Source organism: Benincasa hispida, chromosome 2 (genome assembly GCF_027475165.1).
Source record: "Benincasa hispida cultivar pf3 chromosome 2, pf3_genome.v1.1, whole genome shotgun sequence".
Classification (NCBI taxonomy): Eukaryota; Viridiplantae; Streptophyta; class Magnoliopsida; order Cucurbitales; family Cucurbitaceae; genus Benincasa; species Benincasa hispida.
The window spans coordinates 26,111,930-26,138,618 of NC_143479.1; the positions used below are offsets into that span (position 1 = coordinate 26,111,930).

Sequence of the window (26,689 nt, forward strand, 5' to 3'; positions counted from 1 at the left end):
ATATAATAAAATATAAAATATATAAATTATGTTGAACTAAAAAAAGTATATCAATTGCACGATTGATATACTTAATATCTTATATATATATCAATTGTAACTAATATACTTTAAATTTGATATATCAGTCAAATAGATATACAAAATATTAACTAAATTAGTTGTATAATAGATATACCAAATATTAAGTATATCTCAAATTTAAACTTTTTGATACACCAATAATCTATTTTGTTGATAATACTTGTGTATCAATATTAGAAAATCAAGGTGATTATTTATGTCTTTTTTTTTAATCTATATAATTTATTTGGTTTATCGATGTGGTTATCAATTTTATAATTGATATACTTAATATTTGGTATATATCAATCGTACAAACAATATATTTTTAATCTCCTCTAAATTGATATGTCATTTATAAATATGATATGCCATTTAAATATTATTTCAAACCAAAAAATTGAACTTAGTCAAATTTTAAATTTCAAAAAATAAACAAACAAAAAATTCAAGTTAAAACGAAACACGCACAAATCCCTTATAAATCAAACAAAAATAAGTTCTAATCACATAGATATACACCACCATCGAAACAAAACTCTAAAACAAAGAAGATAATTAAAAATGAATAAATAAACGAAATTTATCCATTAATTGTACATGAAATTAAGTTTTAAGATTTAAGGAAAAAAAAATGAAAAACTGAGATCTCGTTTGGTAATCATTTGGTTTTTGTTTTTGTTTTTTAAATTAAGTCTATTTCATCAACATTTCTTACAAATCACATCTTTCTTAAATATAATGGTTGAATTTTTAGTCAAATTCCAAAAATAAAAACTAATTTTTGAAAACTACTATTCTAGTTCTCAAAATTTGACTTGATTTTTTAAATAACTGATGAAAAGTAAATATAAAAAAAAGAAGAAATTTGGATGTAAAAGTATTATCCATAGACTTAATTTTAAAAACAAAATTTTAAAACAAGATGATTATCAAACGATGCGTCAATATGTACACGTAGGCAGTTTAATTATGAAAACCAACAGCCTTGGTCATGTTTTGGTGACAGGCAGCTCATAAAAAATAATAAATAATAATAAAAAAATGGTGGTAGTTTTTGGGGAGTGCAAATTTCAATTGCATGGCATGCGATACAATTGTTACTAATTCCCATGCAATCATATCTGTAATCTTTGGACCACTTCACCAACACCCATTCAATTTCAAACTAAACCAACCTTTTAGATCTTTTTTCTTTTACTCCCAACGTTTTTCTCAATTTTATTACCTTGTTTTTTTTTTTTTTTTATTATTTAGATTTAAAATACTACTTTCATTCATCTACTTTCGATTTTGATTATTTATTTTCAAATATCTAATTTAGTCTATATATTTTAAAATGTAACTACTTTGATGTTTTATTTTTAAAAAAGCCAAATTTATCTCTTTTAAAAAAAATACAAGTACTAAATTATATATTTTTTAAAAGAAGTATTGGACAAAAATGAACCAAATTATTAAAAAGTATAGGAATCAAAATAATATTTAAACCTACTTAATTAATCTGGATTAAATTACAATTTTGTCTTTGTATTTTTTGATGTTTAATATATTCATAAACTTTTAACTTTGTATATAATATTAGACCCTTTAACTTAAAAACTATCTTATAGGTTTTTGAACTTTCAAAAAACTACAAAACATAGTTAAATTTGACAAATATTTTATTTTTTTATTTACTTAATTTTTTTTTTGAAGAGTTACTAAGTTGCTAGTCGATAAATAATAATTTGTTTCTTCATTCGGAGGATCTCATTCCAATTTGAAGTGTTATCTCCTTTATTTCTTTCTTTTGATCTTAAATTTAATTGAGAGCAAGTATCCAAAAATGAGTAGTACGAGATCGATGTTCTTCCGAAGTTAGTTGTTATATCATGATTTATACAGCCATTGTGTAGTCTGCATGTAGCTCGTGTAGAGTAAATAATTGTCTTTATAGGACAACACTTATCGGAGGAGCGTACCTCGACTATTTGTGTTTATCTTTCTACAACATTTTAACTTCTTTATACCTCATATATAAAAACTAAGGTCCCGTTTAGTAATCATTTCATTTTTTATTTTTGATTATTTTTAATTATATCTATTTTCTTCTAATTTCTTATAATGGTTTACATCTTTTTTAAGTAGGTTGATCGAATTATTAGTCAAATTCAAAAAAAAAAAAAAACAAGACTTTGAAAGTTATGACCACATTTAGTAATCATTTCATTTTTTTTTGTTTTGATTTTTGAAAATTAAGTCTATTTCCTCTACATTTCTTACAATGATTTTCATCATTGTTGAGTAGAATGGTTGAATTTTTAACTTAATTTCAGAAACAAAAACAAGTTTTTAAAAATTATTTTTTTAGTTTTCAAATTTTGGCTTGATTTTTTAAACCATTGGTAAAAAATAGATAACAAAGGAAGAAATTTGAAGGTGAAAGTAGTGTTTACAAACTTAATTTTCAAAACAACAATAAAAAACTAAATGATTACCAAACAAAATCTTTTTTTTTTTTAAGTTTTCAAATTTAGCTTGGTTTTTTAGTCAATTGATAAATGTAGATAAGAAAGAAAAAATTTGGAGATGGAAGTAGTGTTTATAGACAATTTTTAAAACCCAAAAACTAAAAACGAAGGCCTCGTTTATTAGCTATTTGGTTTTTTATTTTTTGTTTTCGAAAATTAAGTCTATAAACACTACTTCTACTTTTAAATTTTTATATTTATTATTTACTTTCTACTCATGATTTAAAAAATTTAGCCAAAATTTAAAAATTAAAAAAAAAACTTTTCAAAATTTATTTTTATTTTTAAAATATAACTTAGGGTTCAACGAATATACAAATCAACGTAAGAAATAAAAAAAAATAATAATAAACTAAATTTTTTTTTTTAAAAACGAAATAATCGAATGAAATCAAAACGGTGATACTATTCAATCGTTTTTCCACGATGTCATAATTATTTACATCGATTCAATAGTCGAATTGACTCCGTCAAATCTCACCTTTATTGTGACCAATTATTATTACAACGATAGAGCTTCTCTCTCTCTCTCTCTCAATAATTGACATTATTTTTTAATCTAATAACAAATTTTATATTCTGATCCTAATTAACATCGGTATTGTCAGTTAGACCTCTGTCTACTCCATTGACTTGACTCGATCCATTTTGGTTCCAATAACAAATAAGCGAATTTTCTTTTTTTTTTTAATACTAAAATTGTGAAGAAAAAAATATATGTAAATAGAATTTAAATAGTAAAAAAAGTGAAATATTTTAAGATAATTAAATTAGGGCAGGGGTGAACGTGGGGGGTATTTGTTTAATTTTGTAAAGAATAATTAGGGTATGGAATACGAATAATTAATTAACAATAAGATTATTATTTAAATAAAGGCAGTGGGGTGGGTGTCGCTATCTTTGTCTTAATAATGGTAGTTAATCAATTAATGTACTCACTCTTATGTGTTGCTCTAAATGACGTGGATCGTGACCACTCTATTCAACATAATTAATCATTCGATAAGTATGGGTTAATAATGTTTCTATGTGACAAATGTCTCACTCTCCATTATTCCACCGTGGATTTTATTTTTATTTTTATATGAGAGATAGCTCACCTATAGAGAATGATTTTGAAAAACAAATTAAATTTTTGTGTTTGAATTTTGACATTGTATTTAATAATTGGGAGGTGTAGTCATCCATCGAGAGATAATAATAGAATAAAAAAAACAATAAAAGAATTATATATATAGAAGGATTTAAACTTAGAGCATCCTACTAGTGTGTCGAATGACTATTTTGATAATTAGAATGGTTTTTTTTTTCTTAAGGGAACAAGTCATTAACCAAACTAGATTACTTATGAGACGAACATGAAACAAACAACTCTGGATAAGGAGAATAAAATAAGCATTCTCTTCCAATGTCCTCCTTGCGAAGGAATGAGCCAGGAAATTGTGACATTGTTTCATATGGAAAAAGGAAATAAAATCAACTCAATTGTAATGAATTAACAACCTTCAAATAGTTAGACTCCACTATGATTTTTGCGTCATATTGGTAGAAAGGATGCTAACCAAGCCACAGACAAACAAAGCTTTCAAAACATCGATCACGCTACATTTAGGGAAGACCTTGAAGCCTGCTAGACGAACATAACCCAAATGGTCAATCTTGATTTGAGGGACTTATCCCCTAGATCTATGATAAATTCACTTATGATCGTATTCCAAATAATATACGTTAAATCCTTAGTTTTTTCTTGTCTAAAATTTATGAGAAGAATTTTGTATTGCCAAAGTTTATTGAAAATTTTGTATTTGGTACTTAACTATTTCATGTATTTTATGGCAGTTAAATTTCATAATTCAATATCAAATCATCTAAATAATTTTTTTTTTTTTTTTGTCCTTCAAAATCACACTTCAGGACCATTGTTTCTTAGTTTTTTTGCACACGATTTTAACAAAATATATATATATATATATAACATTTAACTTTTAATATGTCTCATATTGTCTTCTTTCTTCGTTACAATCCCATGTAGCCAATTTTATGTTCTTTTGTTTATGATTTATTTTTCTAAATCGTAATTTTAAATTTATTTCATATGTATTTAGATTTGTTCAGTTAAGCAACACAAAAATATAAACAAATTTTTTTATCTATGAATTTAAATACAAAACCTTTTGCAATAGTTTTGAAAAAGAATAACTTTAAAAATTAGGATAACATTTTTGGGAAGAATAACTAAGTGTATAATATTATTTTAAAAAAATATTATAAATATAGCCAAGTCTGACTCTTACCAACGATAATATGGTCATAGACTATTTAAATTTGGTCATATTTATAATTATTTTATATTAAGTTATATTTCTTAATATTTTGGGTCTTAATCTATATTTGCAATTGTCCCTAAAAAAATCAAATAAAAATTTTAAAATATTAAGGAGCATATTTGAAGAGTGGTTTTAATAATTTAAGTAAAATATTATATTATAGTTTTATAACAAATTTATTTTGATATAACGCTTATTATACAAATAATATCTCAAACAAAGGCCATGGTTGGCGTGGAGGCACTATGCAGAACAACGTCATTCGGTATAACGTTTTTTTTTTCGTCCACGTGTGTCTAACTGCAGGTTGCATAGAGATTCTGTTTTGGGTTTTTTTTTTTTTTTTTTTTTTTTTTCACCCTCTTTTTCTGCTCTTCTAACAACTGCTATATTTTATTATAAAAATGTACTTTTTTATATACTAAAAATGTATTTCTCCCTCGCTTTTAACCGGATATTCCGTATTCGAAACGTATTTTTAGATGGATATTACCATACATAATAATAACTTCTCCATGGAATATTGTGGTAAAATAAAATAAATAAACAATATTAATACTAATAAAAAAAAAAAAAAAAGAGCATACTAACTTGTTTGAAGTTTGAACAACAGCAAATCCGAACATATTTTAGTGGATAGGCCATCAACACCTTTACAACTATTAAATTTGTAGTGGCATAAATTCAATCGATCTACTCAAATATCTCTCTTTTTGTCAAGACAAATATCCGGCATGTAACTCTTATAAATTCTAACAAAAAAAAAACTAATTATCTGTTTTATGTGTTGTGGATAAAAAAATGACTAAATGTATGATCTCACAAAGATGACCAAATAGGTTACTTTAAGAAAAATGAAATCATTTGTAATGGTTAAATTAAGTTAGTAATGGTCACAAAGATAAAATTAAGTTAATAATGACCGTAATAGCTAAATTAAGTTCTATTGGTCATATTAATTATTCAAGAGGTTAATTAGTCAAGTGACTATTATAGAGTCAATTTTCTATATAATCAAAAGGGCTCGAGATATTTAAGAGACACTAAGATATATCTCAAATTCTCTACTCTCACTCTCTCTCTAAATAATTATTAACTTGATTGTTGAAGTGTTGGTGGATAAACACCACAACAATGTGAATTTTCTTCTATTGTGCATGACGATGGTTCAATTCCTCTCGAGAATTACAAATTTATGGTGCCAAATTTGACCATTATATAATAATTAGAGCTACATAAAATCTCTCGTATTGAAAAGTATTTATAGTGTGGTAGGTCCTAATATCAACTCGTATTAGAAATTAGGAATATAATCAATTTATTAGAAAATTTAACTTTTTGAAAAATATTAGAAAAGAATAAAGGGTCCACCGGATGAATGATCCAAAAAATGTGAAATGACCCGATTTTTAAAAAAAATGTCGAATGACCTTTTGATAATATCAAATTCGAGTGAAATTATCAAAATATACTTAACGCAGAAAAGTATTCTTACTCTCGTTCGTCTCGCTCTCTCTTTTTTTTTTCCACTTATAAATCATTATGTCTCTCACTTGTCTCGCTCTTGCTTTCTCTTATTTTTTCACTCACAAATCACCACATCTCTCGCTCTAACTCGTCTTGCTCTCTCTTCGTTTCCTCACTCATAAAACCACTCCTCTCTCATCTCTTGCTCACCGAAATTGTCGCATCGTGTGGACTCGTTGTGCTAGAGAGGAAGAAGACAACATGCAAAGAAAGATTTCTCGCACCGGAGAAAAAAGGGAAAAACAAAAAAAGTAATACCATAACTTCGTGTGATCATGACATCAACAAAAAAAAATCATTTGACATCTTTTTTAAAAAATGGATCATTTGCCATTTTTAACCTTTAAAAGTGATCTTTCCAGTAATTAATCCCAAGATAAACCCGAGTTTGATGGCGGGTTAAGTTGTTATTTCCCAATTTTCCAATGGGGGTTCTTAAATTCTCAGATACACCGCCTCTCTCTCTTTCTCTTTCTCCAAAATCACTTTTGGTCCTTTCTCTTTCAGCCATTGCTTTTCAGCCTCTCCCTCACTCTCACACAGACCTCCATGGTTCTTCTATGGCCATGGTCGTCAACTTAACATCTCCCTAATTCCTCCTCCTCCAACAACCCGCCTCCCTTTCAAACTCCATCTCTGCCTCTCTGTAAATTATTCAATTTAATGGGCCCTTTCGACTCTGCCGCCTCTTCCGGCGCCAGCAGCAGCAGTAGCAGCGGCAGCTCCTCTTCCATCGTCACCAAACCCCAAGACATCGATGGCCACCTCGCCGGCGCTGGCTACAAGGTCCGCTCCTCCGACCTCCACCACGTCGCTCAACGCCTCGAGCGCCTGGAATCCGCCATGGTTAACTCTTCCTCCGAGATCTCTCAACTTGCCTCCGATGCCGTCCATTACAACCCTTCCGACATCGCCTCTTGGGTTGATTCAATTCTCTCCGAGTTGAACCCAACGGCTTCTTTACCCTCCGATCTACCCGATTTCCCCGATCTCTTTTCTGTTTCTAATCAGACGGCTGGAAATGTCTCATGGACAGATCCACGTGTTGCTGCGCAACACCAGAACCTTGCCCAGCATCAGCTAACCGTCGTGACCGCCATGGAGGAAGATTCCGGTATAAAACTCGTCCACATGCTGGTCACGTGTGCCGATTCAATCCACCGTGGCGATTTCCCATTGGCGGGTTCTCTGATTGTCGAAATGCAAAGTTTGCTCTCTGGCATCAACACCGAATGCGGCATCGGGAAAGTCGCAGGTTACTTTATTGACGCGCTGACCCGGCGCGTGTTCACACCGCATGATACCACCACTGCCACCACCGGCTATGAAGACGTGCTTCTTTATCACCATTATTACGAAGCTTGCCCTTACCTTAAATTCGCCCATTTTACCGCTAACCAAGCCATTTTGGAAGCCTTCGACGGTCACGATTGCGTCCACGTCATCGATTTCAATCTAATGCACGGTCTTCAATGGCCGGCATTAATCCAAGCCCTCGCTCTCCGTCCCGGCGGCCCTCCTCTTCTCCGTTTAACCGGCATTGGCCCACCCTCTCCCGATGGCCGTGACTCGCTCCGAGAAATTGGATTACGACTCGCTGAGTTGGCCCGGTCGGTGAACGTCCGGTTCGCTTTTCGCGGCGTGGCGGCGGCGAGGCTGGAAGATGTGAAACCGTGGATGCTTCAGGTGAGTCCGAAGGAGACGGTGGCTGTAAACTCGATTATGCAGCTCCACCGATTACTGGGAAACAACCCGTCTTCCTCCGCCATGGAAATGGTTCTCGGGTGGATCCGGAGTTTGAACCCGAAAATCATGACGGTGGTTGAACAAGAAGCGGACCATAACCAGACCGGATTCTTGGAGCGGTTCACGGAGGCACTGTTTTACTATTCCACCATGTTTGATTCGCTTGAAGCTTGCTGTAGGATGCCGGAGAAGGCTTTGGCAGAGATGTATCTACAGAGGGAAATTTGCAATGTGGTGAGCTGTGAAGGATCGGCTCGAGTCGAGCGCCACGAGCCACTCGTGAAGTGGAGATCTCGGCTCCGCCAAGCCGGTTTTAGAGCCCTCCATTTAGGATCCAACGCTTTCAAGCAAGCCAGTATGCTTCTAACGCTCTTCTCCGCCGAAGGATTCTCCATCGAGGAGAACGAAGGGTGTTTAACCCTGGGCTGGCATAGCCGCCCTCTTATCGCGGCTTCGGCTTGGCAAGCCGCGCCGCCACCAGATTCAAATGCAAATCATCCCTTTGGAGGAATAGTATGAAAATTACAATAATAATAATTATCACAAATAAGTACCATGTAAAATTCTTTTTTTATTATAAATTTTTTTCTTTTTTATTTTCATCGAACCCCAAAAGAAAAAAAAAAATGCTATTTCCATCCATCACATTGCATTAAATTTTAATATAAAGAGTCAATGATATCGACCTTCGATCTAATCTTCTCTTCTTAAGAGTGGTTTAGCTTTACCAATCACAAAATTAAAAATATTAATCCCAATTACTAATTTTGTTTATCCTATATTATCCCTCCTCCCATTTCCCAAATTCTTTTATCTCTATTTTTTTAATCGAAGGTTTGTATAATAAAAATGAAAGCATTCTTTCAGTAAATTTGTTTGTCCTTGTAGATCTACACTGATGAAATATTTAATAATGAATAATCGATCTAAAGTGATATGTTAAGGGTAGTGTTAGAGGTTAGAAGCAGTGAGAGAAGCGTACCTCAATCAGTGTATTATTTATATGTTCCTTTAATAGGGACAAGTTGGATGTTGTCCGTACGTTTCATTGTTTATAAACTTACCTACATTTCACCCACTTCATTTATTATCATAGTTTAAATTTCATATTCGTAATACATAAAACTTGTAAGGAGGGACTAAATAGAAAACAAAGAAAAAGGGGGAATATACTATTGGATGAGAATGGAATTATAAAAAAAGTATATATATATATATTTCAAAAGTGGAAATGACGTAAGAATAGAAATAAAGAAAAAGGAGATGACGGGGGTGGGGGGAAGAGGAAAAAAAGAAGAATTGAGGGAAGGACTAAAAAGCAAAAAGAAAAGAAAAGAGTAGTGGGAGTGGGGTTGTGTTGGGGAAAGAAGACCCAGGAAGGGTTGATTGGAAAAGGGTGGCATGTGGGATTGCCCGACAGTAAAGGAAAAACGGACTCAGCAACAACGCCAAAACGGGACCCCTTCCCGTGTAATTATGAGGACTGCCTGAATCAGAAGAAAAATTTTGAGATCAAAATGGCCGTTTACAGATTAATAGCTAGCCACATGCAGTTCTACTGAAAAAAATCAAAAATCAAAAATGAATGTGACTCTTCCTTGAATTACATTAAAAGTCCATCAAAATATATATATATATATATATTTTATTTCTAGGTTCCAGATTTATTTGGTTCTTAAATTTTGAGATTGGTTTTAACGTAGTCCATAGATTTCAAAATGTTGAAATTTTACTTGAGATTTGAAATTTGAGCTTTGTTTCAATTTGATCATTGATTTCAAGATTTACACTTTATTTTAAATTTGCACTATATACTCACATGTCATGATCTTTAGTAACGTTTAAAACAAAACTCAAATTTCAAGAATAAAATTGTAACATTTGAAACTACTCAAAATTTGAAGACTAGATGTGTATTGCTTTGAAATCTACAGACCAAATAGAAAATAAACTCAAAATCTAAGGACAAAAAATGTATTTTTACAAGAAAAGAAAAGAAAAAAAGGCTCATGATCTCTTACCATTGTAATCTCTCTTTTATATGTAATAGTATAAAGTTGTTAATTACATTGTTTCGTCAATATGAGCGTAGCTGGATTGCAATTGCAATTTGAGGCAGACAATAAATTTGCGGCAAACTAAGACATAATGTTATTGTGTGTTACCACCACTACGAAAAAAGGTGATGCTTAGGTCCCTGAAAAGAAATTTGGATAAACAACTTTGAAGGGTGAAATCTTAGAAACATGTTTTGACGTAAGAAACCCCCAAAACAAGTTTAATATCAACCCAAAGAAAGTAAAAATTGGATTAGATTGACGACTAAATATCTCAAAGCGAAGAAGACTATCCTTGTTCAAGATCTAAATCACTTCACAAGCAAGATCGATCAAGTCAAACTTGAATGATTCTAAAGATGCAACCTATACTACATAGAATCTCGAAGGCTCTTTATACTACATTTCCAAGTCTAGTTTACCTTTAACTACAACCAAGTTGGCTTTATATAACTTAAATTCAACTACTAAAACGTCTTAAAAGTGGGTAATATTCCATACATCAATATCATAAAAAAAATATACCAACAAAAATAACCTAAAATCATGAAAAAGAATAAAAAAAATCGAAAGTTTACATAATAAATAACATAAAACCAAGATTAAAGTCTTGTTCAGCTATAAAAATGAGAGCTTCATACAAATTGCCCACTTTTGAGGGTTCAAATGAAAAAATACCCACTTTTAGACAACAAAGTTTTTTGACCTTCTATTTGTATCATCACAAGATGAAATTATCGTAACAACCCTCCAAAGCACGCATGGTGACCCTCAACACTCATTCTTGCTGCTCACTCTCACTCATCTCAATACTCATTCTCTCCATATTGTTCTCAATGACTCGACACTTGCTATTACTCTTGCTCTCATTATTCGTTCTTGATTCTCGCTTTATTATAGAGAGAGTTAAATATGAGAAAACAAGAAAGAAAGAAATAAAAACATTACATATTTGTTCAAATTTAAAATATATTAAGCAAGAATCGAGAACGTATAACTAAAAGTAGGCTTTTTTCACATGGACCCCCGAGAATGAGTCATTCGCAGAAAAATCCCTTTAATAATAGTAATTCGTACTATCGATTTCGAAGTCAAAAGTTCGATTTCCCCACCCCACACTTTAATTGCAATATATTTCCAAAAAAAAAAAAAAAAGACATTGTTTCAGTCACTTTCACTAATTCTTTGTTAGAAAGTGACAGAAAAGAATATGGTTATAAAAATACTTTTAATTCCTCAGTCTTTATAGTAACAATTTAATACTTAAAACTTTCATTTAGAACGATTTAGTTTATATATAGTTTCAATTTATTACAATTTAGTTTTTGAATTTTAGTGAGTAACAATTGAGTCATTATACATTGAATATTGTAACAGTGTTGTGCCTATAGTGAAAAATCTTATCATAATCTAGTGTCAATTTTAGTTGCATCATATCTCAGTCTTTATAGTTTACAAACAAAGTTGGTCTATGATCAGTTTTGTCGATCTAATGTGTAGAAAATTCATTAAATTTTAATAATATTTGTCACGAACTAAATTACTATAAATTTTAAAGTAAAGCCATAAAGGCTATGTTGTTGCTCGTAAAAGTTCAAGGGTTAAATGTAGTTATCAACTAAAGTTAATGTACAAATTTGTTACTTTCATGAAAGTGTAGAGGCCACAAAGTAATTTAACAAAAGGTTATTAAATGAGTAATCACAATGTGTATGTTTAATCATTTGTTTAGAGTTGCCAAAACAAGACCCAAATAGAAAAGAGACATGAAAACACACATTTCAAAAAAATAAGTCATATCTCAACATTTGGACCGACTAGTCAAGATGATAAATATATATCAATCGGGAAATAACCGAGTTGGTCCACTACATCGGTGCGAGGATCTCTTATGAAGATAGGTCGAAAGACAAGACTAGGTCATGAAAAACGAGTCGAAAATCAAGTCCACACAAGACCTACAACCACAATAAATACAGATGAGAACGGTATATCAACAATTATGATTGAATATAAATTTGAAGTGTTTATCTAGAATACATCTAGGCGGTGAAAAACTAGAGGTAGATCGAGTAATTTGTGGAAGGGGTCACATGAGAGAGAGAGAGAGAGAGAGAGAGGGTTGTGTAAGTCTAAGCCACGTTCACAGCTAGGCTGTGCAAAACTGTGCCATCACCTCAGCTGGCCTGTCCATGGGCCTTCCCCCCTTCTTCCACTCACTGACTCAACTTGTGCTGTTGTGCATTACATTTTGGGCCCCTGCAAAGTGTTTGATCAAATGCCTAAAACAAGGCTGTTTTCTTTTTCTTTTTTGGTACCCAAAATTAACTCTTTTAACTTCAACTTCAACCTTCAACCAACCCCTCTTCTCTCCCTTTCATTGATTCTCTCAATCCTCACTCCTCCACCTTCCCACCCCCCTATTTCTTTTCTTGCATCGTGTAAGTCTTTGTGTCATTCTCTGCTACCATATCACTGCCACTCAATCTCATTGGTTTCTGTTTCATAAATAATAATTATTTGGGAAAATATCCATTTGTATTGTCAAGCGTATTAAAACTTGATCTTTTACTGTCACGTTCTGTTTGAAAAAAAAAAATTATGTGAAACTTAATGAAGACAAAATTTTCTACCATAACTGTATTTTTTTAAAATGGATATTTGAAGAAATCTACACACATTTGAGAACTAATGCACTGATTTTCAAAGATAAAGATATAAAGTAATTAATTATAAAAGTTTGAGAGTTCAATTAATTGAAAATATTGGTTGAACGGTATCAAAAAGAGGATATACGAAACTTTAGAGTTTAAATTGATATAATAATAATATAAATTATATAAAATGAGAAAGGGAAAGGGGGGATTTGATTGAATGGGTAAGGAAAGGAAACAAAACAAGGTTCCGTAAGTGAAGGAAATTAAGCCGATAAAAAGCGGGTCAAGCCGAAAGAAAACCGGACCCGGTAGAGCCGACGACGTGGCCTACCATTCCCTAATTTCACGTGATCCCGTTCTGCGTACTGACTAAGTCGGGAAATACCATGGCCCACACTCTCAAATATTTCCTGGGGACCACTTTTAACCTCTGCATCGACCGCCACATTCACCTCTCATTTATCTCCCACGTGTCGACAGCGATATTACCCTCTTTTCATTTTCCTTTTTTAAATAAATAAATAAATTTAAGTCCCTAAAATTATAAATACATTTTTTTAAAAAAATCTGGATGGGTCAATTTTCGGTGAGAGAGACCCGTCTTCTTAAGTCTCAAAAATTGAAAGGCCCATCATTAAGGACGGAATCCTCTGCGGACTACACTACGGAAAATAGCCTGTGGTCCTTCCTTTTGCAATCTTATCTTTCGCCTTTACATTTATTATAGCTAATATAATAATAATAATATGATGATGATTATTATTATTTTTTCTAATCAAAACAACCATGATTGAACTTTTCACCAGATCACACCTTTTGATATCATATTTTATTTGCCTCTAATCAATAATTAAGATTTTTTTAATTAACTTTAATCATTGTCTACTTTATTAAACAGTACATTTTAATTAATTCGCCACTTTCCTTTTTCCTTCTTCCCGAACTGTTTTCCGGCCTTTATTCTTAATTCTAAGTACCATATTAAAGCTTCTAATAATTACTGTTTTTTAAAAATATTTAATGTGATTTAAGAATGGGTTCAATTTAATTTTGAATGGAGTCAAGTTGTTAAGTTTTTCTTTCGTAATCATTGAACTAGGTTTAAATTAGCTCAACTAGGCAATCTAGCACATTAATTTATTTTAATTGAAAAGGCAATTGACTTGGTGATCTCTTACTATTTAGACTGTCATTTTTTAAAATTGGAATATTAAATAATTATTTCAATTGAATATAATTATATGGAAGTAGGTAAAAAAAAATGTATTGTAATACTCTACTACAGGGAATATTTTTAACATTTTTTTTTAAATAATCAAATTAATTTGAATCAAAATAAAGTTGGGGCAATTATCCAACTTTATTAATCAAAATAAATAATCAAAGATTTTGTAAGAGAAATTAAAAGCGAGAATGTTTTTCCTCTACCTATTTCTCTATTTCTCTAATTAATCAAACTATGATGCCAGAAGTAAAAAACCACAAATTTTTCAACCAAAGAAAAAAAAGAACAAAAGACACTTCCTTGTACATGCAAAATGTTATAGTCAATAAACGAAGATGTTTCTTCTCATAAAAATATGTTGGATAATATGATTTTAAATTTGCCTTCACCTATAAATTTGTAACTTTCTTATGTAATTTCGAAACAATTATGTAATTTTTCACCTTCATCAATATAATTACTCTTACCTTTGTTTCAAAAAAAAAAAAAAAAATGTCCATCAACTTAAACTTTAGAGTCATTTGTTATAGTGTAATTTACGTTCTCACACATTTCTATTAAACAATTTTCAAGATTTTTGGAGAAATTTCCTTTGAGTCGTCATTAGCTTTTAGACTTTTTCTAAGATCAATTTGTGGTATTTAGATCTTTCACTCTGTCTAAGATCAATTTGTGATTATTAGATCCTCCAAATTGTTCAAGATCAATTTGGACTCGTTGAATTTTCTTGATGGTCAAATTTATGTGGATTATAAATAGGTGGATATCTGTGGTGTGATTGGCAATCCATCCCAAAATTTCAAGACAAATGAGCAACGTGACTTGAGGGGAATGATATATAAGAAATGAATATACTAGCAAATTGATTACACTTCAACTAGATAAAATACACACATTATTTTCAATAATAATGTTTAAACTCAAAAGTAAGCCAGATAGTATGATAAAACTTATAAATTCAAATGAACAATAATTTATAAAAACCTCAAAAGCACTTGAAGAGATTTAAAAAGTAGTTGAGACACTTTTGATAAACATTATCTTGAAGATAATTATTCGCTTTATACGAGTTGGAAGCAAACTACAATGATCGTCGATACAACGACTAATTCTAGTAGAATTGCAACCTCAAGTTACTCAGATTTGACAGAACTCTTGGATAATTTTTTTCAACTCAACTCAAGATTTAAAAAAAAAAAGAAAAGTACTCTTCAAATTAGAATGAGATACAACAAATGAAGAAACAAGTTATTATTATAGGCTAACAACTTAGTAACTCTCCAAGTACAAAAATAAAATCAAATAAATACAAAATTGAAATATTTGTCAAATTTAACTCAATTGAGTTGTTACTTGACCAAAATTCAAACAACTCATTTAAATTGAAGAAACTACAAATTTAACTTCATATATGTTAAATTTGTACACGAAACATAATCTAATTTAATGGTTTCAATCCAATTTGAAATTTCTAACCATGAATTCAATTATACAATTAAATCTATTATTTTATGTTTCAATGTTCAAGAATGCTTTATTTTCTTTTTTCTAGAATGTTTCCCATGTTTTCATTACAATATAAATATAAAAAAAAGTGTGAGGTAAAATAGAAAGAGTTTCTTCATATAAGAGAGGTTGCTCTTCCTCTGTAAAAAAGAAAGTCTACAACTCCTATTTTATAAATGAAATTCTTGTATCATTGCATGTGGATTTTACTCTAATTTATTTAAAGGTTTTCCATGTAAAATCACTATGTGTTATTCTCTCATTTCTTCCACTTTATTATTATTCTTAATCTACTGTAGCTGCGACCACACTATATTGAGCCACAATCATGTTTTCAACATTTTCTATATGATTGTTGAATTTCTATATGTTTTCTATCATAAATATAGGATGTGGAGATTTGAACCTCATAACTTCAGTAGGAATATATACCCATTTTTGTGTTATGTACCTCGAATCCTATTTATAAATGTAAATTGTAAAGTAATACATAAAAGTACGTATGATGAAAATATATATTTACATGTAAAAAAAATTGACACATTTATTACTTAATGAGATTTTTTTTTTCAAATTCTAATAATTTATAATTAGTTTTGTATTCATGGATTAATGAAACATAATAGGATAAAAATAAGGTTAAATTAGAAGTAATTTAGCTCTTTGAGATTAGATGTGTTTATATTCATTTCTATTTAGTTTCTAAATTTTTTAAAAAATATATCTAATAAGTTCGAAATGACTCTTGAATTTCCATAAGTCTTTAGTCTTTCATTTTTATGTCCAATGAATCTATAAATCTTCAATTTTGTGTCTAATATGCCTTGTCCTTATTCATCTGAGTAAGTGCTCAAATCAACATCATTTCAATGACGGTGTTGGTCTGGGTATCTCACTCTGAGCCCTCCTCGTTCTTACGACCCACTCCGCTAATTCAAACGTGTTGCTGGAGATGGAATTGACCTGCAAGAGTACTCGTACTGATGTGGTGTCCAATCGAATATACTCTAATGCCAAAGTTAATACTAAGATGGAGTATTTAGATAGATTAAACACATAGAAAATTGCTTACCCCTAGAGGATGATAGTTATGGGGCTATTTATAAGATCCACCATTTGACTCTTATTTGGAAAATGTACAATGTTGACGATGTCAAAATAGGTGTGGCACCCGAGATTATAGAGTGCCAGTGGCGAGCTCAACTAAGTCATTTTTCCTTTGGTGAAACTCCATGAGATCAACTAGTTGACTCGAGAACCTAAGAATTTGATTTTTCCTTTTGAGACGTGCAGACCCCTATGTGGACTTCAAACCCTTTGCATTTCGGCAACGATCAACAAACATATTTACTATTTTTAAAAAAATTCGTGAAGGTTCCAACACAAAATTTAAAGCTTTGAATTTATTAAACATAAAATTTAATTTTAGATAAAAAAAAAGCCAAGAAAGTAAAAGTTCAAATGCTAAATACAAAAACTATAATTTAGAAAACATTTTTAAAATTTAAGAACCTTTGTTAATTTTAACTAAAAAAATGAAAACTTTAGAATCATAATTGAGGTCAAAATGGAAATTTTGGTATTCATCTCCGTCGTCTGTTGGGGAGTTAGAGAAGCCTGTTAAACTGTGGGTCAAAGCCATCAAAATTCGGCCTTGTAAGGAGGTCTTTTATTATATCAATAATTGTGTTATAAATAAAAAATATATATTTTAAAATTAATAATAAATTCGAGTTGGTTTGAATCATATTAGGTAAACCATAACCAATTCAACCCATAAAATTTTCATTTATTTGTACCTAACCCAATCTAAATGAGTTGATAACCTAACCCAAACTGTATAAGTTAGATTGAATTGATTAATTTTTTCGGATCATCGAATATTTTGAACACTCCTATTATCAACACCCATGAACAGAAGGGAAAAGTTTGTGGATCAATCAGTCCAAAACTTGGAAGAGCGGCAAATTTAAAAATAGGTATATTCTTGGTCAAAAATTTCATTGCTATTGCAAATCAGTTTCTTAATATATAAAGATATGGAGATGCATAATTATACATATTGTGAACAAATCGCTTTCTGATTTCTCTCTTTCCTTGTTTTATTTGTGTCAACAATAGAACATTACATTTTTCACTCTCTCTTTCAGCGCAGGCAGAGGCCGAACGCAGGACCCATTTGTGGTTCGAGTGCAGCATCTTTTGGCATTCTCCTGTGCGTCGGGTTCTACGTAGAATCGAGCTCTGTATGCTGCTAAATGAGCGTAGTACGCTGGAGGCACTGCGTTATGCCATAAAAGTCACTGTAAGTACTTGATTATGCAATGCCCTTTAATCTCTGTCTTTGAATTCAAGTAAAGTAATCAAGAGGGAAGGGAATAGTGTTTTTTCAGAACTAAGGATCCGACTAGAAATAGAAAAAGCCAGATGGGTTTTGAAGTAAATTGGGGTTTAATGTTGTTTTGGTGTGTTACATTCTAGCTTAATGATAGCAAAATCTACCAATTGGTAAGAAAATTGTGGCTTCAAAGTGGAAAAACTGGAACAAAATAGGTAAGGAATTACCTACTGAGACTGATCTTGTGCACCGGGCATACCTGTAGGAAAGCTATGGTTTAAAGCAATGTAGAAGGTAAAGAGCTACGTTGGGAAAATTTGTAAAGATGATTCTATGATTCTTACGTGTAACAGAGGTTATTAGTCAGCGATTGGATTTCATCTGCACTGAAATTGTTCTCATCCCAAAGAACGTGATAATGTGCAGGACGACTTGTTCCCTGAGAATTCGAAAAACTCCATGTAAATATAGCCTTGTATTTTCAGTGTTATGTTTTGTCTATTACAATTGTTCTCATACACCATACCTGGATTCCTGCGTGACTGCATAGATAAAAGTCGAACTCAGTCGGATGACATATCTTTGAATCCACGACAGTACCTACAGATTAAGACAAATGCTGAAAATTTTGAATTGAAAAGTTCAGAGAAGTCTCTTTCTCTTGGGTAAGATCACATGGGGTTCTGCTATATCTTGCTTGCAAATGTATTACCTGGTAAAATATTACCACTCTTGTCAGTGCTACTCCTATCATTGTGATTGGATGCAAAAAGTCTGGTATGGTGTCGCTTTTGGACAATGATAAAAGTTACTGGAGGTTGGTAACTGGGTTCTAGTGAAGCACAAGCCTATACATTTGCCAAAATTTAAGTTAAAAAACATCCACCTTGCTTTCTTAGAACAGCAAGCACAATGAATGATTGTAAGCTTTATAACAAACCTTGCGTATGGCATCAAGTTCATGCAGTAGAACCTGGTAGAACTGACCCTCACTGACCCCATCCCTATAAGCATCTAACGTTACACTTGATAAACAAAATGAAGTATCCAAGTGAAGTCTCAAGGGATATTTTTTTTAACCCCGCATTACCTGTAGAATATTATCCTCAATGGTTTTTGTCCAGTGGCCTTCTTAAATGAAAGCAAGAGCTCCCTGCAAAAGAATGAATTTCATCAACAGGCAGCTTGCATTAAGCTATTTCACGTCCATTCAATTGCAACCCTCGATTATGTACCTTATCATACCCCCGGCAACCGTGTCCCGGTGAGGATCTTTCCATGTTTTGAATAAATCTTGAATCAGTTCCTCCCGGTGTGGCTGAGCACATACCAATCCAGCATATTTTGTAACTTCTGGCCAATCTTGGGAAGCCACAACCTGTATGCCACATACCAGTGTGGCTCAATCTTGAAAACATATTTAGGAATTCAAGTAATGAATATTTTTGGAAAAGCTTACAGCTGCTATCGATGGAAGAGAATCCTCTCCGGTTTCTGGATGGGTGACATCAGCTCCAAAGATTATGGTTGGTATGTCACTGACTAGTGGAATTCGTGACCGCAAAGCATCTAAAAGAACAGTGTTTCTTCCACCCATCTTTATAGAACACAAAAATAACCCAATATTAGATCAAATTGGTGATTTTGTATAGTTGGATTGTGAGATAAACTAGTGAGTACGACCTTGACGTTGATTTTAAGTGACACGTTCGCCAAGTACTGTCTGCTCTTCTTGAAGACATGCTTTGTTAGACAACACTGGGATATCAATCCCAATTCTGTTTCACAGATCCTTTTAAGATCACCTGAATACAAAATTTACTGCTCTTAGATAAAAGTCAAGGTCATGTTACTTTAATTTGAAATGTAGGGAATTTTTTCAATTTTAGCTCTTTGAAATCGAAGTCATTCAGTTAATGTTGTTGGATGCTTCAGATGTTCCAGACCTACGCTTTTTTACACACATTGTACTCAGAGATCCTACAAGTTTATTTTCAATGACAATGGTCTTTCTAATACACGAGCAATGTTAACTTGAAGTCACTAATAGATTTGGGCCAAGTATTATATGATCTATTCTTTCATAGCTATTGGTGTCATGCAGGCACGTGCAACATGGAGAGACCGTTATTAGTCTTTGTAACAATTCCATATCAATATATGATATATCACAAGTGAAAACTGATACCATATAATGACCCGTTGTTGTCAGGAAGAATAGCTATCAGCAAATCTAACTCTTTCCCTTCATGTTTGTTATAAACTGCACCATATACAAATTTTAAGGCCTTCTTTACTTGATCTGGTCTTGCTGAGTATATAGGAATTGCAGGATCTGGGTTAAATTCCTGATAGAAAGATCAACAAAATTAGACTTCAAGCAGGATAATGAGAAGACTGGCAATCCTCTACTCATTGAACCATAGTCAAGGTACAGGGAACCGTTTACCATGCCAGAGATCTGGCACATCTGGACCAGCTGTTGACAGAAACCACGAGCAATGCTCTCTTGGACGTTGCGTGAGAAATTTATACAAGCCCAGTATCTTACAACACTTCCATCTATTACTTTCTGAAATGGAGCAAGTAAAATATCTTTCTATGGACTATGAAATACGGAAAAACACATCAAAATTATGAAGCGACCAACCTTATTCATCATATTCCACTGACCAACTTGAGGCTGATGTTCCTTTTCTTTTCCAGTGTCATGAAATTTTAGCTAGAGGAAAAGTATGAATATGAGAAACATGTTAAACGTGAAGCTGACTATGATGTGTTATAGATAAATTTACTTCTTGAGTACCCATGGAGATGGAAGGACTCGTGCTTCAACTGATGTAAGCTTGTCATCGATACTGATTCCAAATTCTTTTGCATATGGATCTGCCTCATATGCATTCTCACGAACAGTCTGAAAAGCAGCAAATAACTTTTGATGGACAACCATTAATTATTGATCACTTTCACCTTTTCTTTTTGGCAATTTACACAGTTAATGTCTTTTCATGGTCCAAGACAATGGTAATTAGCAAATTGAGAGGAAAAAAAGTTATGTATTGGACCTCTAAAATGTCCATTTCCTGATCACAGGGTCTTTGGCATGAAACCTTTAACAAGGAAGTTATTTGCTTTTCATTCAGTCCTTTTGTGTATCTCTGTCCTTTGAGTATCTTACATGCCTGGGAAAAAATGTCATGTAAATTTTCGGCAGACAGAAGATTCAAGTATAGTAGAAGGCAATGAAGGATATGGTTGGCAGAACTGACCTCCATGGGTAGATAATTCACCTTCTTCTGGTTCCCTACTTGAAGGCAAGGCAAATGTGTATACTGAATAGTATATCCATACATCTCTTGGAAGTAATCAACAACAGATTTCATGTTCATCTGCTCATCAAGAGGGAAACTGCAGCAAAACAACTCAATTGAAACAACTTCAAAGAGAAGGACAATCTGAAATGCAGAATAAGAAGGATGGGCCAAGATCTTATATACATTAGCTCTCTTGTAGGCTGTGATGTTAGTCCTGAAATTCGATATTTCCTTCGTACATTTCCTCTGTGTGTAACTTCAACTTTTACACCTCTAAGTACTTTTTTGACCTTCCAAAAAAGCATCAATACTTGTTCAGTGCAGGATCTTTCAAACTCTGATAATATAACCTAAATTTCATGCTCGAGAAGCTAAAAGTGTCCAGAAAGCTCATGGTACCCTAATACGATCAGCATCGGACAACGTTCTTGAGTAGACGTCTTTGTTTAAAAGTTGAGCGACAAAATCAATGACAGGGATTGCTTCAATGAATGCAGTGGATGACATGTCTTGACATGAGAAGCAATTCAAAAAAGAGAACCATAAGAGAAGTCAATTTAGTCTGAAAAAACACAGCCAATGAAGAAGCATAGGAAAAAAAAATTCTAAATGGAATGAAGTTCGTATGCCCACCAATATTTAGTGACAATCCCATTTGTGTTGGTCGGATGCTTTGATAGAAGCCACGCCATGCTTGCAAACCACCCCCAATATGCTGAGGCTTCTTAATACAAGGAGTATAAAAGGATCGCCCAACTGATATATATCTATAATACCAGATTCAAATTCACCACAGAATTGAAAACATAAATGCAGCCAGAACATGAATCCAACAAACAACGGCCAAAAAAGAGCCATTAGATACAAACCTTTGAGCATGGAGCTCACTCAAGACGATATCAATAATGGTCAAAGCTTCTTGAGGGTTATTAACTTGTTTGCCAGCGAGTAGTTCTCGTAACTGGTGCATGCTAGCCAAAGTTACGAACTTTATCTGCACTTTAAATTCTCGTTCCCTGATATGATCACTCCATATTAAACTAGAAGTTTTACTACAAAAAGAGCAAAACGAATATGTGAAGAAAAGAAGAGAAGTTGCCTGGGAGTGGCTGCCCCCTCTTCTTCATTAGCCAAAATGACAGTTAACTCTTTTGATATGAAAGGCAGCAATCCGGCTGTGTACAGGTTGCTTCCTCCATCATAAACTGGCAGTCGCATCCCCAGTTCTGTGCTTCTATATTGTTTGACCAACTCGGTCAGTATATTCTTCTTCATTCTACGAGAAGTAACTTCTGGGGTTATCTTAACCTGCAAGCTCAATGAAATACACTCAACTTTCTTATTTATATTGCTTCTTTGAAGAAATTTTCTGATTGATACTGTTAAGTTGTTTCCATCTTACATTATAATGGCTTATGTCTGATTCAGGTATTTTTGCTAGGAAGTGGTTGGCTTTAACCAAGCATTTAGTCCCCAGCTGGCCAACGTCTGGCCTTCTTGGAAATGTTAAGCTTTTGCAAGAAGAAGAAGAAGAGGGAAACTCCAGGTTTCGATCAAGCTCCTTTTGCTTCATACCTTCCATGGAAGTTCCTTTTGCTCTCCTTCTTCCTTTCCTTTTCCATAAATTAGTCTTCTCACCATCATTTGAGCCATGGAGGGATTTCAACGCCATTTGAGAAGATGGTATCACATGTTTCTCTTCTGGCTCTATTTGCATGTAGGGCATTTTTTTTTTCTTCTTCTGTTAACAGAGAGAGACGCGTCACTCAGCACAACACTAGACGAATTGAAAGGCAACAGAGAAAACTGGGAATAAGATTTGTCCTATGGTAAGAAGCAATTGCCATGTTCTCAAGGTGTGATGTTAAAAGGAAAGGCAGCAAGCATGCTTGCAGTCACAAGCTAAAGGAACAACTATCAGAGTGTGTGTGTGTGTGAGAGAGAGAGAGAGAGAGAGCGGGAGAGAGAGAGAGTAGGAAATGGCATCATATCTCGACAGTGTCCTGCTTATTCTCCAAAGCTTTATATATACAGTAGATTTGGAATCAGATAAGCTAAACAAAGTTCATCATCTTCCCCTCTTCGAAAGTGGAGCCTTTGCATCATATCATCCTGGTTAGTTGCCTAACTAGAACCATTTCATTCAGAATTACAGGGAAAACAGTAACTTATATTAAGGAGAACATACATATATTGGTTGAATTTTGCGTTTCTGTACTAAAAAAACAATGGGTTTTTCTTAATGTATTATTATTATTGGCCTTAATATTTTAGTACCAAAGTGAAATGACTGCTGTCGGATGTCAATTAGATCATGTGGGTCAAACATAATATTTGACCCCCTCTTACAAAAACCTCACATCTTTCATATAAGTAAAATTTTCTCCCACTAATGATCTGAAAAATTGAATGGTAGAGGTATAGTTTTGGGGAGAAAAAAAGGGGTTGATGAGGTGAGTGGTCCTAATGGAAAAGGTAGGAAGGAATGCTATTTATTCTCAGTGGCTTTGCAGGAAGAAAAGGACAAAATTGTAAGATGGGCAAAGAATACAAACTCTTTTCAGCGAACAAAAAGGAGCTTTAACTCATCCCAAAGCTCACCCACAGTGCCAAAAGCAGACAAATATTAAGACAACACATAACAAAGTAAGGGGGGGAAATCAGATGCACCAAATTAACAGCCCCCTTAATTAATTCCCTCAGCAGAATTTCAGTCTTATCTCATTGTTTCACTGTTCTTCATAAACCAGACACCATTAATGGCCCCCTGCTATAGCAGCCGCACATGTCAAATTTTTCCCACCCCCCACTCAGTGAATACTTGTAACTTCCTTCTCTCAATAGTTTCTCCCAGGTAACTGTAGCAGCTGCTGGAAGAAGTATCTCAAATTTTTCCCACCCCCCACTCAGTGAATACTTGTAACTTCCTTCTCTCAATAGTTTCTCCCAGGTAACTGAAGAAGAAGAAGAAGAAGAAGAAGAAGAAGAAGAAGAAGAAGAAGAGGTGATATAGCTTTAATTCATAAACACATTTTCTCATTAATGTATAGAAGAAGAGAGCAGTGGATTTGGTACTAAGATTGTGTGTGTTTGACATTTTGAATGTGTAGGGAAGGACAGTTCTGGTGTGGCCAAAGAAATGTCAAAGAGAAAATGAAAGAAGAAAAAAAAAGGAGATAATCCGATGTGTCTGTATTCGTATTTTACTTTTCCCACTTCATATTTATTCGAAAGCTACGGATCAGACCAAGATTCATTGACCAACACAATACGACACCCAAACTGTGTGAGAACCACAACTCACTGCTCAAGTACCACAATTCTGGATTTTGGGAACATTCATCTTTCAATTAAATGCCCCCCCTCCTATTTATCAAGTTTATTTTTATTATAAAAAAATATATTATTCAAGATGTGAATTGTCTCTTTGTTAATATGAAATCCTTTCGAATGTAAACGTAAACCCATACAAATTTTAGTTCATAAGAGACTATCATATTATTACTGTGAAATATGAAGTCTTTTAGCTAGAAGGGAAAAGTAAAATAATACCATCTTAAGGTTCAAAATAGACAACATCATATTATTACGACGATATGAAAAGTTCGGTACCATTTCATATAATCAAATAATGTGTAAATGAATGTTATTGATGTAGAATTTAAGTAGGACATACATAGAATAAAGTATTATTATTATTATTATTTTAAAGTACAATAATGTGGATGAGAGAGCAAATCTATTTTTTACTTCAAAATAAGGACTTATAGAAACTCATTTTCTTTCCTATTTTTAAAACAATAAATAATTAATTAGACAAGATATTTTCATTATTGGTATGAAAGGAAGTCAATGCACCAAAAAAAAAAGTAATATTTTAATATCGTAAAGTACATCTCACTCAAATTATAAATAAAACAAAAACATACAAAAACATAAAAACAAATAAACAAGATATTTATTTGTCATATGATAAATTTTAATTCAAAGAATAGAAATATTGATGTGGCCAAAACGTATTCAAATAATTTTGAAAGTAGTGATGAAGAGGAAGAAAGTAGTGGAGGGTACAGATTAGACATCACAGAGAATGTTATTGAGACATCTCTATGTCAAAAAGCATAAACTAAAGTGAGAAAGAAAAAGAAAGAAAAACAGAGGAAAAAGTGAAGGATTTTGAAAAGACAAGTATGGCCAAAATGCGTACAAATTCTCTTAACTTCACCAACTCTCTTTCTTTCTCTCTCTCTCTCGGCCCATCACGTGTGATACATAAAAGTTAAAATGACAAAGTGGAACAATCAATCCCTATTTTTCTTATATTCATATTCATATGAAACACAACGATAATTGACATGATCTTTTTTTCTAGACGTTGAAAGTTCAATCCTTCATTTTTGCAATTGTTATACATATATCAATTTCTATGAAAATTTCTCACCTCTAAACTTCATACAAATCTTGCACGTAAAGTATTGATATCGACCCGTGTTTTCAAAGACTATTAACATCAACAAACAAAATCTAATATAGAAAGAAATTCGAACCTACGACCTGTTAGAAAATATGTCGAAAGTTATACGGAAAATTAAAAGTTTAGCAAATTAAAAAGCATAGTGTGAGAAAGGCCAAAGAGAGAGAGAACAAACCTTGAGGACTATGCCAATGCGAGTACAGAAGTCATTAATTAACTCAGATTTCTCCTCCTTTCTCTGCTCTGTATTAATCACACACGGACAAAAAAGAGAAGAAGAAATAAGAGGAAGAAGATAGTTAATTTTTGGTTGGAGGTTGCAGAGAGAAATTAGAAAAGCAAAGGCTAAAGAGAGAACTTCTTTTTTTTTTTTTGGTTGGGGGTATTATTTACGGTCAACCTTTGATTTGATTTGAATTTTTGTGAGAAACCCAACAGTTGAAATTGAAAATGGTGCCAAAAGCAAAAGCAAAAGCAAAGGGGAAAAACAGAATAATGGAAATGGAAGTTGTGAAGAAAGAAGCCAAAGACTCAGTTTTTCAGTTCAGTTTGCACAAAACCAGACCACTACTCTGCTAAAGCTCCAAACTTTCAGCTATTTATTTATTACATTATAACTCTAACCCATCTCCTATTCTTTCCATTTCTCCATTTCTTTATACAAATCTCAGTCTTTCTCATTAGTTTATTCAATATAAGTTGAACTATCAATAAATGAGCATGATTCAATCGACATGGATAATATGCTTTTCATTTTTAACTCAAAGATTCGATTCCTCTCTATATTACTGAAAAAAAAAAGTTGAGCTAAGGATGTACTAATGTATTTGATGAGAAAGCTACAATGTGGTCGACAATATTCCAATGTTGAACTATGAGAAAGAAGTACACATGAAAATTTTTTACTTTACAATCAACAATCATCATAAAGTAGTTACATTG

The 26,689-nt window shown here is 32.6% G+C and overlaps 2 protein-coding genes and 1 long non-coding RNA gene across 5 annotated transcripts; 2 read left to right on the forward strand and 1 right to left on the reverse strand.

Moving 5' to 3' along the window:
* The first annotated feature begins 6,808 nt into the window (after window positions 1-6,808).
* LOC120071832 (protein SLENDER RICE1-LIKE 1-like) lies at window positions 6,809-8,873 on the forward strand. The gene has a single exon (XM_039024225.2). The coding sequence runs from the start codon at window positions 7,094-7,096 to the stop codon at window positions 8,693-8,695; it is 1,602 nt and encodes a 533-aa protein (XP_038880153.1). The 5' UTR covers window positions 6,809-7,093; the 3' UTR covers window positions 8,696-8,873.
* An 8,716-nt stretch (window positions 8,874-17,589) lies between these two features.
* LOC120072223 (protein argonaute PNH1-like) lies at window positions 17,590-26,210 on the reverse strand. 2 transcript variants are annotated; one of them, XM_090310528.1, is made up of 23 exons: window positions 25,923-26,210; window positions 22,676-23,014; window positions 22,373-22,581; window positions 22,143-22,289; window positions 21,907-22,040; window positions 21,673-21,782; window positions 21,457-21,563; window positions 21,229-21,367; window positions 21,025-21,141; window positions 20,766-20,873; window positions 20,610-20,681; window positions 20,409-20,531; window positions 20,148-20,307; window positions 19,643-19,764; window positions 19,419-19,556; window positions 19,195-19,337; window positions 19,050-19,112; window positions 18,900-18,963; window positions 18,672-18,807; window positions 18,486-18,559; window positions 18,304-18,398; window positions 18,187-18,218; window positions 17,590-17,902 (listed from the first exon to the last, which is right to left on the reverse strand). In XM_090310528.1, the coding sequence occupies exons 2-23, from the start codon at window positions 22,997-22,999 to the stop codon at window positions 17,733-17,735; spliced, it is 2,787 nt and encodes a 928-aa protein (XP_090166654.1). In that variant the 5' UTR covers window positions 23,000-23,014; window positions 25,923-26,210; the 3' UTR covers window positions 17,590-17,732. The 2 variants fall into 2 exon arrangements, with proteins under 2 accessions (XP_090166654.1, XP_038880566.2); XM_039024638.2 differs by lacking the exon at window positions 25,923-26,210 and having other exon boundaries at window positions 22,676-23,116.
* On the forward strand, window positions 17,790-24,730 carry LOC120072224 (uncharacterized). Of its 2 annotated transcripts, none has more exons than XR_016527475.1 (4): window positions 17,790-17,926; window positions 22,702-24,127; window positions 24,214-24,277; window positions 24,384-24,730. It is a non-coding gene; the product is annotated as an uncharacterized LOC120072224 (long non-coding RNA). The 2 variants fall into 2 exon arrangements; XR_016527476.1 differs by having other exon boundaries at window positions 24,224-24,277.
* Window positions 26,211-26,689: the final 479 nt, after the last annotated feature.